General features: G+C 45.6%; 1 protein-coding gene across 1 annotated transcript in view; it reads right to left on the bottom strand.

Moving 5' to 3' along the window:
- Window positions 1-13,567, bottom strand: part of RAB31 (RAB31, member RAS oncogene family) — a 112,416-nt gene that overhangs the window by 55,304 nt on the left and 43,545 nt on the right. Inside the window, exon 3 of the mRNA XM_030836606.3 lies at window positions 11,713-11,794. Coding sequence (XP_030692466.1) covers window positions 11,713-11,794 — 82 coding nt within the window. The remainder of the gene's footprint in view (window positions 1-11,712; window positions 11,795-13,567) is intronic.

Here is a 13,567-nt window from a genome sequence, read left to right as displayed (position 1 = left end):
CAGAGGGCTATGGCATCGGGTCCTGGAACTTCAGGGATTGGTTGTTTTAGGATTTTCAGAGAACGCTCCGTCCCTGGTGAGATGCTTCCACGCAGCCTGGGAGCCAGTGCTGGTCTGTCTCGGGGGCCAGCGCTCGAGCAGAAATTCTCACCCTCCCCCAGAACACCAGGGCCACGCACACTCAAGGGCGGAAGCCAAAATACATTCCGAGGTCCCTCAGGATTCAAACAAAGAGGGAAGTGGTAGAGGAAAATTCCTGACATTCCGACATTCTCAGCTGGCAAAAGTTGAATGGAAAAACCACTACTGAATGTACTTTCTGTGTCATTCAGAAGAGCGTTCCTAAGTTTTACACAGACCCTCTCTCTCCACAGAAAAGCAGAGGCCTATTTAATATGCCTACTCAGATGTCCTAAAATCCGATAATACGTAAAGTTTAACAGAAAAGCCTATTAAAATGGTTATTTCTGAATAATGCCATTACAGGCAAACCATCACTTGTTTCCATATTTCTTAATTATTTTAAAAAAAATTTTTAAGAGGATACACTACTTTTGCAATGAGAGGGGATTTTTTTCCCCCTCTGCTTTCTTTTTTCTTTTAATGTGCCAGTTAATGTCAAAGGGCTTCCTCTGCATTCGGAGATGAAAGGGTTAAAGCAAAAGTCCCAGGAGGAAGCTGCGGTTTAGGGTTGCCTGACAAGGTGCGTGCAAACCTTCTGTAGCAGAAAATGATATGACCAAATCCAAATGTCTTTCCACAAAAATGGTGTCGGCGTGGGAGTAAGGGGAAGAGGATCAGTGTGTTTTAAAAGACAAGGTCGTGAGCTGGCCTATTCTGATCCCTAGAATAATGTGTAAGACAGAAGTCGAGGTTTCGAAGCGCTGTAGCAATTCACGTTTCTCCCACCCATGAAAAACCCAACCACAGGGACCCTCAGCTCTCAGTCCAGTTGGCTGGCGCGAGGGGGTGGGGAGCGGTCCTATAAGTGCAGAACCACGTGTGCCCCACTTGCCCCTAAATCATCGGAGGAAAAGCGGTGATGGGGTCACGTCTCCCTCTCTCTCCTCCAGGCTCTGCGTCCTCGGCCCTCTGAGCTTCAATGTCCCATCGTGGAGGCGAGTCCCCCGCGGAGTGGGACCACAGAGCATCACCCGGGATCGTAGGCGAGCTGGCGACCCGGCACTCACAGGGGCCGGCCACTCCGGTGCCAGCAAAGCTGGCCCCCGATGCAGCCACGGGGAACCCTGTCCCCCGCCCCGTGCATCGCCTTCCTGAGCCCAGCTCGGCCTCCCGTGACCCACCGTCCCAAAGCTTCCATCAGTGCATTTAGATGTGGCCGTGGCCTCCACGCTGGCTGCACAGCGGGGGTGGGGGATGCTCTCTTTTACTGCTGGGTTGTGATATTTGTTTACATACACTGTCGAATCTATTTTTAACTTTTTATCGTGGAAATTTTCAAACACACACACAAGAAGGGAGCAGAGTATAAAGCACGTTGGTGCTCTTATCCCCCAGACTCAGCACCCCTGACCCGTGGCCCCTAATATCCGCCCCCCCTTACCGCCCAGCCCACCCCCACCACTGGAGTCCAATGCAGCAAACGCTTGACATCATATCATGTTAACTGTAAAGCAGAAGGATTTTTCTTCAAATATAAGTCAAATTGTGTCACCTTTCTGTTCAACATCTGTCTAACTTAGCATAAAATCCACCCCCTGGACTGTGGTGTCTAAGGCCCTCATCGCTGGGGCACCAGGCCTGAACCTGCAGCCACAAGGAGTCCCAGGTTTTTCCCCCAGCGGGACCCTCCTCCACCCACACCCACATGGCTCGCCCCCTCCTTCATTCACACATTTCTCAGCTGCCACCTCCTCCGAGAACCTTCGGTGACCCCCTATCTGGGCAGCAGCAGGAACTCAACAAACATTCAGAGACAGACCCCCCAGGATGAGCCAATAACCCTGTGCAGGCAGGCTAGACAGGGGGATGGGGTGGGGGGTGGCGTGTTCCCATTTTACAGATGAGAAAGCTGAGGCTCCGGATGATTACGTAAATTGCCCACAGACACACTGCTCTTAAAAGACCTTGAACACAGGTCTTCTGACCCCAAATTCCACGCTTTTTCCACTCATCAGCTGATTCTCTGAAATGAAGCATTGCTTACAGAGATGAAGATACGGGTTGGCACTAACTTTATTCATTCATCAGCTATCACCTGGACAGCTGACACGTGACAGGGACCGTTCTAAGCCATGGAGACTCAGGGTTGGTAGGTAGGATAACAGCCCCCAAAGGTTTCCACCTAATCCCTGGACCTGTGGTGATGTTACGGTGCACAGCGACGGGCATTGGGTTCCTGGCCAGCTGATCCTGGGATGGACAATTACCCTGGGTTACCAGGTGAGCCCAGTGTCATCACAAGGGTCCTCTCACATGGAAGAGGGAGGCAGGAGAGTCAGAGAAACTTGAAGATGCTCTGCTGCTGGCTTTGAAGATGGACGAAGAAGCCACAAACCAAAGACTGTGGGCAGACTCTGTAAAAGGCCAGGAAACGGATTCTCCCCAGAGCCTCTGCGAAGGAACCTGCCCAGACCTATGAGAGCGTGAGCCTGGGTTGTTTGAAGCCACAGGAAACAGAGAAGGTGAAGAAGACAGACAAATCCCTGTCCTCCAAAGTGCACATTTTCCTTGGAGTGGAGGGTGGAAGCGCCGCCTTCAGAGGGGCTGTTCTGGAGATAAAGGCACACAGGGTGAGGTCCCTCTCAGAGGACACTCCTCTGTCCTGTAGACACGACCTGCTCTCTGCCCCAGGTTGCTTGAGAGTCACAGAGGGAAACTGGACTCAACCCAAGCGGCATAGACCATGCCTCACAATTAGAAGTCACTTAGGGTGTCACGTCCCAGACTAGATACACACGGTAAAAGTCCAACTATCGAAGCATCTTCACCTAGAGGAATCACATCCGTCCACAGGACAGGGAGATGCCCTCTGGGGAACAAAGGAAGATAGTGGGGTCTGTCATGATGGGGAGGATGCAGAGGGCAAGGGGCTGGGTCCCTTTCAGACCAGCTCAGGGCTGAGACTCCCGCACCCCACTCCTGGATCCCCACTCCCCATCCCCTTCCCCACTTCCAGTGTCCCATCCCACTGGCCGAGGGCAGAGACGTTTACAGTGTTTCCCGAAGGATTTATTATTTTAGTACATGGACGTGTCCTTCCTCTTGCTCTCCTGTCAGCAGCATCTCTGACACACAGGAGGGCAATTCTGCACCTAAAGTCCTATTTTCCTAAATGACACCAACACCCACACACTGAACAACTCTGGGGACCAGGTCTATGAGCAACTAGCTCTGTCCCCTCTCCCACACCACTGTCAGGCTCTTTTCCTGTAGTTTCTGCCGCCAGATAACTGCCCCTCTTGGGCTGTACCACTTTTAACTAAAGGAGACTCCTGGGGCTTCTTCTAAGAGGAGCCGCTAAAAAAGAACGAAATAATGTCATGTGCAGCAACGTGGATGGACCTAGCGACTGTCATAGAGAGTGAAGTAAGTCAAAGGCAGGGATCACATGATAGTCCTTATATGTGGAAACTCAAAAAAATGGTACAAACCATCTTATTTACAAAACATAAATAGAGTCACAGATGTAGAAAACAAACTTATGGTTACCAGGGAGGGAAAGGGGAGGGGAGGGACAAATTGGAAGATTGGGATTGACATATAAACACTACCATATATAAAATAGATAACTAATGAGAACCGACTGTATAGCACAGGGAACTCTACTCAATGCTTTGTAATGGCCTATATGGGAAAAGAATCTAAAAAAGAGTGGATATATGTATATGTATAACTCATTCACTTTGCAGTACAATAGAAACTAACACAACATTTTAAATCAACTCTACTCCAATAAAAATTTAAAAAAATAAAAATAAATAAATAAGTAAGAGGAGCTGCTGTGACCCGGCCCCGTCGACAGCTGTTGATCTCATATTAATAGCACACAGCACATCTGCAGGTTTCTAAGCTGTCTTCTTCCCACAAAACCTTCATCCAGTTTTCCTTTCTGGGAGCGTTCTTGGTGGGTGATGGAGCGAGGGGGTAGTTCCCTTATTCGGACCTCGATTCACACTGTGACAGCACTGTTCTCTGGGGGAGGGGGGTGCATGTACTCTATCTCCTCCCACTGACGGGAGACCCCCATGGAAGTTTGCGAGGAGGCGCCCCAGGGTGGAGCGCCCCCAGCAGTGCTCCAAGTGTGTGCTCCGCGCTGGGAGCTGGGCCTCTCTTTCCAGGGGCTGCAAGGCGAGCGGGGGAGAAAACAAAGAGCAGCTCATTTGGAGCCTGTAAGAGGCCTCTTTCTTCAAGGATTCCTGAAGGTCAAAATTTCCTCTGACTGTAGCTGCAGCCTATGAATAGTGAACCACTTTCCTGACCATGGACTCCAGGGCCCTGAGAAAGAAGGAACGAGAGCAGACAGGTTTCTTTTGATGTTTGTAAACGAGCCTGAACTTGACCTCAGATACTTGCTGTCTTCAGTTCTCTTTTCCTTCTCAAGGACCCATTCAGACCCAGCAGTGAGGCCACGGCATTCTCAGCTGCATCCCAGCACCCGACCTCCAACCACCTAAGTTTCCAAATGATGGGAGACTGGTAGGTGCTGGCGGAATTCAGCCGCAGTAGGGGAACAAGCAGTACCGCTAACCAGCCCGGGCACCCAAGTCTTCACAACTGCACCCATGAAGCCGTCAGCTCCTGGGGCCTCAGTGGCTTTTCCTTCTTCAGGCACCCGGGGCTCAAGGAAAACCCCCGACAGAAGGAGCAGGTAAAGATTAAACAAACCCGGGTGGTGCCAATATAGCTCTTTAGTATATCTTTTCTGGAATCTTTTAAATCTCTCACAATTGGGGAAAAAAAAAGAGTCTGTGCGCTTACTAGGAAAGTGACCATAAGCCTTTTGAATCAATGGGTTTCAGAATATGATCGCATTATCATTAGCAGTATGTATTAAGTCATAAAGTCTGGTCTTGGGTTAGATAATATTGCTGAAATAAAACTAAATCAGCTGCAAATACTACTACTTTGACGACTGATTCCTTCTTTTAAAAAAATATATTTAGTCAAACACCATAAATTTCAAGTCTAATAATGGTTTGGTACATTGTAAGTGATAACCTCACAAATATGACCTTGTTCATGGTACTACATGAACTTACTACAGGGACCACATTTAAACATTTAAAAGGTTTAATACTTTATTCAACATTTTTTCTTTAGGTGCTACTGTGAGGTCAAGACTGCACTTCCAAATCACGAGTAATCTCCAAAAAGATGAAAGGCAGCGTGAAACTCACTTATCACTTATAATTTAAAGGCTTAAGGAGTAGGCAACCTCAAACTCACTATGGATTCAATACAATCCCTATCAAAATCCTAACTGGAGTTTTTTCGATAAACATTTACAAGCTGATCCTACAATTCATGTGGAAATGCAAGGGACCCAGAAGAGCCAAAAGAACCTTGAAAAAGAAATACAAAGTTGGAGGACTCATACTTCCCAATTTCAAAGCTTACTACAAAGCGACAGGAAAATTTTAGATCAAAGGAATAGGACCGAGAGTCAGGAATTAAACCCTCACACGTGTGGCCAACTGATCTTCAACAGAGGTGCCAAGACAACTAACTGGGCAAAGAATAGTCTTCTCAATTGTGTGTATGATACTGACATACAAAGAATGAAGCTGAATTCCTTTCTTACCAAGATACACAAAAAGTAACAACAAATGATCAGGGAGCTAAATGTAAGAACTAAGACTACAAAACTCTCAGACGAACATACAGGAGTAAATCCAGTGACCCTGAGTTAGGCAAAGACAAGTGTTGGCGAAAATGTGGAGAGATGGGCACCTCATGCATTGCTGGTAGGAATATAAAATGGTGCAACCACTTTGGAATACAGCTTGGCCGCTCCTCAGAATGCTAAACTTAAGAGTCACGACCAATTTCACCCCTAGATACATACCCAAGAGATTTTTAAAAATGCATCTGCACAAAACCCTGTACAAGAATGTTCACAGCATTATTTATTCATAAAAGCCAAAAAGTGTAAACAACCCAACCGTCCATCGACTGATGGATGGACAAACAAAACGTAGTAATCCATACGATGGAACATAAACAGCCGTAAGGAGGAAGTACTGACCCAGCTACAACACGGATGAACCTTGATGACATTATGCTCAGTGAAAGAAGACAGAAAACCCACAGACTGCATGAGTCCATTTATATGAAATGTCCAGCTTAGGAAAACGTAGAGACTGAAATTAGCCGAGGGCTGGGGGATTTGAGGGGAGGCTATTTTTTAGTCTGTATGTGTGTTCTTCAATTTCATCCTTAAAAAGCATAAAACAATGAGCTTGATTTCAGAAGCCAGTCTATCCAACTTCAGATGTTTGCAGAGGACTGGAGAGTTTTTATGCTAATAACGGAATCATCAACTCGCCTTTGTGGAGTCTGTGACTGTGGTTCAATTGAAACCAAAATTACACAAATGCAACCGTTACGGCTCAGGCAGCCTACTAGGAAAGACAGACAGCTGTAACACTGACTCTAACCAAATGAAACAAAAGAATAAGATGAGGGCTTCCCTGGTGGCGCAGTGCTTAAGAATCCGCCTGCCAAAGCAGGGGACACGGGTTCGAGCTCTGGTCCGGGAAGATCCCACATGCCATGGAGGAACTAAGCCCGTGCGCCACAACTACTGAGCCTGCGCACTTAAGAGCCCGCGAGCCACAACTACTGAAGCCCGTGTGCCACAACTACTGAAGCCTGCACACCTAGAGCCCGTGCTCCGCAACAAGAGAAGCCACCACAATAAGCCTGCGCACCGCAACAAAGAGTAGCCCCCGCTCGCCGCAACTAGAGAAAGCCCACGTGCAGCAACAAAGACCCAACACAGCCAAAAATAAATTAATTAAATTAATTAATTAATTTTTTAAAAAAGAATAAGATGATGCTAATATTTTTCCAGGTTAGATTCTTAAAATAATGCTGCTCTGATGGATCAGACCAAGAGAAGGAAGCCTGACATTTTCCCAAGATACTGACATTTTCAATGGCGTTTTTCTATAGATTGCGATTGTGTTTTAAAGCAGGCACAGAAGGATCTAGAAGCACACATGTAGAAAGTGAAGGTTGCATCTCACATTGTGATATTTAATAGCAATGAGGATATGCTGGTCCCCAGTTTAAGTGAAAAAACAAAGGAGGAAATCAAAGGACACTCGGAGGGAAGGGATGACGTGTTGATACCGTGGGACAGAAGTCTCATCTCCCCTCACAAATTCTGACGATGGGACGACAGACCTGGGCAGATAAGTTCCTTTCTCTTCCCGGGGTTCTCCCTGAGCTGCAGCTCCTGAGTGCATCCTTCTAGGGGCTTTGCTCACCTACCGCTGGTCCTCTTCACAGATCAGCATGGAGCGGAAACCAGCACCCATGCGAACAGGGCAGGGTGGAAACCCCAAAAGCCCCCACCGAGCTCCAACACGGGCACTCTTCCCTCGCAACACCCCTCTGGGGAGCAGGAAAGTAAATGCACAAATCTCGAAAATGGTAAGCTGTTAACAAATTGGATTCAACAATCAATTGGAAATGGTTACATTTCTTTTAAACCATTTTTCTTACAGAGGCACTCGGTGGATTACCATTTGCCATTGAAAGAACTAGAGGATGCCCATCATATATGGCTGAACTAAAAGCAAAATTAAGACAATATATTAAGAAAGAATGCACTCTTACACCCAGACAAAACCCTAGTTTGAAAAGATACATGCACCCCTATGTTCATAGCAGCACTATTCACAATAGCCAAGACGTGGAAACAACCTAAATGTCCATCAACAGAGGAATGGATAAAGAAGATGTGGTACATATGTACAATGGAACATTACTCAGCCACAAAAAAGAATGAAATAATGCCATTTGCAGCAACATGGATGGACCTAGAGATTATCATACTAAATCAAGTCAGAAAGAGAAAGCCGAATACCATATGATATCACTTATATGTGGAATCTAAAGTACGACACAAATGAACATATCTATGAAACAGAAACACTCACAGACAGAGAACAGACTTGTGGTTGCCAATGCGGGGTGCGCAGGGAAGGACTGGGAGTTTGGGATTAGCAGAGGCAAACTATTATATATAGGATGGATAACAAGGTCCTACTGTACAGCACAGGGAACTATATTCAATATCCTGTGATATAAACTGTAATGGAAAAGAATATATATATGTATAAGTGGGTCACTTTGCTATACAGCAGAAATCAACACAACACTGTAAACCAACTATACTTCAATACAATTTAAAACAAAAAAAGAATGAATACACTCTTATACAAGGACAGGAGAACCGGGATCCCTTTACATCTTCAGTGCCCAGAGGGAAAAACAAACTTTCAAGAGTACGATTCTGTGCCACACGTATAATGCAGGATTAGTACCGGCAGTAAGTAGCGCATCGACGGAAGTGCCGTGTGTGCCAGGCAGACACAGACTTGCTCTAATTTTGAGGAATTAACATATGCAAAGCACTGCACTCAGCAGTCTCCCTCCTTGAGGACACAGAAATCTGTCTTGATATTGTCAACTCATAAATCCAAAGAGATTGGATTTGTTTAGCGTTGTGAAAACTGAGAACAGCAGCAGATTTCTACGAAGATAAGGAGGAAGAATAAAACGCACTGGACTCCAACAATTAATGAGAGAACCAACAGCACTCTGCACCAGCAACAGCAAGGAATTTATTTTTAGCTCAAACACGAGGGAACGTCATTACGAGCACGATTAAGTCCCGCAACGAGCTGCCGAAACGACTGAAAGACTGCCATCCTGGAGAGACAGGGGACCGCACAGGGGGACCACAGACAAGGTCAGCCGGGAGTCACACACCAGCCCTTCGAGGGTCAGAGGGATCGGACAACCAAGAGTCTGGGTGGATACGGCTCAGTCGCTCTCCACAAACTGGATTCACCTGAAGTTACCACCCAAACCCCATCCCTCTTCCCTGAAGTATAAAGAGAATCACTAGTACGGAGGTGTGCCTTGCACTTACAAGGCTAACACTTTTCAAATTATAGGCACAGTAATATAGTCACAGGTGTCTATAACCTCTAAGAGTCAAATTTTAGAAAAGCAATTAGAAGAATTAAAAATACAGTCACATGAAAAAAATTTTATTGCTATGTTGCTTTGAGATGCTAAGTGGGCCAGACTCCAAACTAAAATAGTCACTTTAGAGCCAAATTTCATCAAAAGCAATCGACCCCTTGAATATTTTATTGGAATAAGTAAGTAAATGTCAAATGTCCTGTTTAGATTATACAGAAATCTCCCTTTAAGGACACTATTATCAAGGGAAAACGGCAGATTATAAAGACTTATGATCCCATTGATATGAAATTATCAGCACACACAGTGAGCTATCTGAAGGATGGTCACCTAATGTCAACAGTGGAAATACCTGGGGGTTGGGATTTTGGATAATTTCACTTTCAACTGTATGGTTTTGTATGATTTTTCTATCATAACAGAACTATAAAGCACAGGACCCAGACTGCTGGATTCAAATTTCAGCTTTACACCTTACTAGCTGTGTGATCTTGAGAAAGTTACTTAACCTCTCTGTGCCTGGGTGACCTCCCCTGTAAATGGAGATAAAGACAGTCCCCAGCTCAGAGTGCACTCAGCACAGGGCTGGAGCACAACAAGCCTTCAGGACACGGCAGCCGGCGGTAGAAGCCGCAGTGCTGCCAGATCTATGTAAAATTGACTTATTACACTCAATAAAAGCAGCTGCAAAAGCAACTATTTCATGGGCAAAAGTAAAAAGGGGAGCAAGAAAATCTCACTGCTTAAGTTTAAACAACAACCCCTTAAACTCCCAAAACAAAAAACTAGCAGATCTACTACAGAGAACACACAAGTACATGCAGAAGAGGTCCCTAAGAAGACATTTCCCCTGGAATCCATCCCCCTCACTTCAGGAAACAGAGAGAAAGAGGGGCCCCAGGCAGCAGCTTCATACGTGCATATCTGCACTCTCAATTCCACAGAGAAACAGAAGACATTCTAATGAGGTTAGCATTTGTAGGACAGAAGATTCGTCCCAATTAAAGAAAAGAAAATCTCTGAAATGCCTTAATCTACAAACGCTGGAACGTTCATTTTAAGAGTGGATTTATAGAAAATGAAAATTATATAAACACACACTTGATTTGTTAGGAGCTGATGATGAAAAATGATGGGTTATCCTGAACACTGGATTCTCTTTCTTTGAGAGGGAGACGGTCCACAGAATCGATAAGTGAATTCAGTGGTGTATTAGAGGCTGGTAAGGGCTATGGAGAAAAATGGGGTGGGGAGGGCAGGGAGGAAGTGCTGACATTCTAGGCAGGGTGGGCAGAGAAGGTGACGTCTGAGCTGGGACCAGATCAGGGGAAGTTCAACCTGTCACTCCACGATCACAAGCTCTGGTGAAAGTTTTGATCAGGCCGAAAGCTCTCATTGAAGACGAAGTATCGGTTACCGCTGTGTTCACTTCTCCTGGCCACCCCTCTCAACTTTGATAACATACGCTCTACTTACTATACACATTCTCTGTTCTAGACAGTCTGCTGGTGTTTGTTATTTCACTTCTTAAAATCTAAAGATGTGAGGTTCTTGAGTAATCTTCTCCATAAATATCTTCAGCAAAGAAAAAGAATCAGGAATAAGAAAGCAGTCATCTGCTGTTTCTGGTAGCCCAATGTCCATTGCCCTGTTTCCGAGCAAGAGAACCCAGACTTTCCTCAGGGAACAAAGCCCGTCGGCTCCCAGCCAGCAGGGTTCAGGCGCAGCTGAACGCAGCCCTCACCTCCAGGGGTAAGTGTACTGCCTGGCCCCACCAGTAGGGGCGCCACAGCCCCCGAGCACATGACCAGGTGGAGAAGGACCCCAGGGGCAGGTCTGGGAAGAGGTGCCTGCTTCCTGGGGTTGCTGATGAGGCCTCCTTGCCACCCTCGTGGAAGGGAAGCTGGTGGGTCAGCCTAAAAATGAAGTCAATTTAAAGGTAAGCAAGCCAAGGACTTCCCTGGTGGCGCAGTAGTTAAGAATCCGCCTGCCAATGCAGGGGACACGGGTTCGAGCCCTGCTCTGGGAAGATCCCACGTGCCGCGGAGCAAGGAAGCCTGTTCGCCACAACTACTGAAGCCCGCGCACCTAGAGCCCGTGCTCTGCAGCAAGAGAAGCCACTGCAACGAGAAGCCCTCGCACAGCAATGAAGAGTAGCCCCTGCTCGCCACTAGAGAAAGCCCGCACGCAACAATGAAGACCCAGTGCAGCCAAAAATATAAATAAATAAAATAAATAAAAAATGAAAAATAAATAAAATAGAGGTAAGCAAGCCAAGAAAACCAAATAAGAGACGGACGCCCTGGACAGGACGTTGGCAGGAATGGAACTCAGCCTCACCCTAAGATGATGCTGCCCCCTTCTTCTTCTCATAGCTGAAGAGTACATTTCCTTTTTTGCTTAAATTATGTCAAGCTGGGTTTCTATCACTAGCAACCAGTAGTCTTGCCAAATACAAAGAAACCATTGGTCGCTGGCATTTTTCTCCCCGGGATTTTCCCTAGAAAGCCAGCAGCAGCACGTTCTTACCCGTTCCTGACCGGCAGTGTCCCAGATGAGGAACTTATGAAGTTCATTTCCACAAGGCACTGTTTTGGTCATAAAAGATGCCCTGAAAAAGAAAACCGACATCTCCACGTTACCGATCACCCCTACAACCTTCACGAAGACTCCTGTTTCCAGCAAGTGAAGGTGGAGCCTCTGCAGGACTCCAGAAGCTCTCCTCTCAGGGGTCACGGAGAGGAAAGAAGGGCTGTGGAGTCCTGTCACCAAAAAAAATATTCTGCATTTTCTGTTAGTACAAGGGGGGGTTTAGCGGGGGAGAAGGCAAAGAATGCATTCAAAACATTGTTTCCAAAACATTTATCTTCAATTGTTCTAAGATATTATGCCTGAAATCAGGAAAGAAAATAAAACCTTAGATTTTAAAAACATATTATCACCACAGTGAAGAGTGAAAAAGCAGCTGGTATTCGGGCATTTGACAGTGTGGGCCCTGCAGAGGTGCAAACAGTGGCGCATACTCCCTGCTCTATGAATCCAGCACTGGTAGCAATGATTAGAATACTGTATCTCATTCCCATCCTGCTTGCCTAAGCACAGGGATAAAGATGGGTAGCTTAACAAACATTTGTTTCCTCCAAGAAAAAGGAAGGATTTGAAATTCTCAGTAGATAATGAAACACTTGCTATTTTCTTTTTTGCATAGTTCCTCTTAAAGCTTTTTCTTTGTGCTCAGGAAAAATGTAAAAATCCTTGTACTGGATAAAGCTTCCCATTCATTAAAAAATAGCAAGTCTCTCCAGTCCTGTGACAGCCAGACATGAGGAGCCTCCTGATGTGATGGGATTAGTACACGCATCACCTGGGCAGCACGCCGGGCAAAAACGTTTAATCTGAATTTAATCATGAGGAAGCGATCGGGCAAATCTGGAATGGGGAGCGTTCTACCAGACAACGGCCTGAATGCTAGGAATAAGTCAGTGTCATGAAAAGCAAACAAAACAAAAGGCAGGGGAGTTGTTCTAGATTAAGAGAAAGAGACAAAACAACCAAATGCACTGTATGGACCGAGACTGGACCCTGGAGACCCTGGGTTAGGAGGAAAAGCGCTTCAAAAGACATTTTGAGGACAACTGGAGAAATCTAAATTTAGACTATATGTCAGATATTATCATTGAATCGAACTAACTTTCTAGGTACAATAATGGTGCCCTCCTCATGTTCTCCTTAGGAGATGCACACCGGAGTCTGCAGGGGAAACATGTCAGGGCGTCTCTCACTTTCATGGACCCCGCAGGCCCTCCTGGTCCAGTGCAGGGTCCAGCCCTGCGACCAACCACTCAGCACTCAGCCCAGTGATATTTCCTCAATTTCTACTCCTTTCCCCCAAGACTAAGAGGCAAACTACAGAAGTCCCAGGGAGAAAGGTATTCGGCCCTGCAATTCCCATACTGTTCCCACAACATACACACACACCAAGGTTAATAGTTGTAATTATCAACATACAATTGTACTAAGTGGAAATTCTAAGTATTTTTCTAAGTGATATGACCTAATACGATCAATGTCGCATCTGCCCCATGACATTTCATTTCTTTAAGAGTTCTTAAAGTATACATCCCAGATTACCGGTCAGAGCAAATATATTCCAAAAATAAAAATATCTTTACTACTTTTCTCATTATAAAAGCAATATAAGTATTTCACAAAAAAGAAATTCAAAAAATGAAAATAAAGCAGGAAAGTAAAATCAACTGTAATTTCACTACCTAGCCACGATCACTGCTAATAAGTTGGTATACGTCCTTCCAAATGATCTTTACACAACTTTTACCCCCAAACTGATGATACATAAATTTTGTTTTTCCTCCACTTTACATAT

Source organism: Globicephala melas, chromosome 13 (genome assembly GCF_963455315.2).
Source record: "Globicephala melas chromosome 13, mGloMel1.2, whole genome shotgun sequence".
Taxonomy (NCBI): domain Eukaryota; kingdom Metazoa; phylum Chordata; class Mammalia; order Artiodactyla; family Delphinidae; genus Globicephala; species Globicephala melas.
Note: the sequence above shows the minus strand (reverse complement) of the source record. Positions and strands in the feature narration are given on the sequence as shown.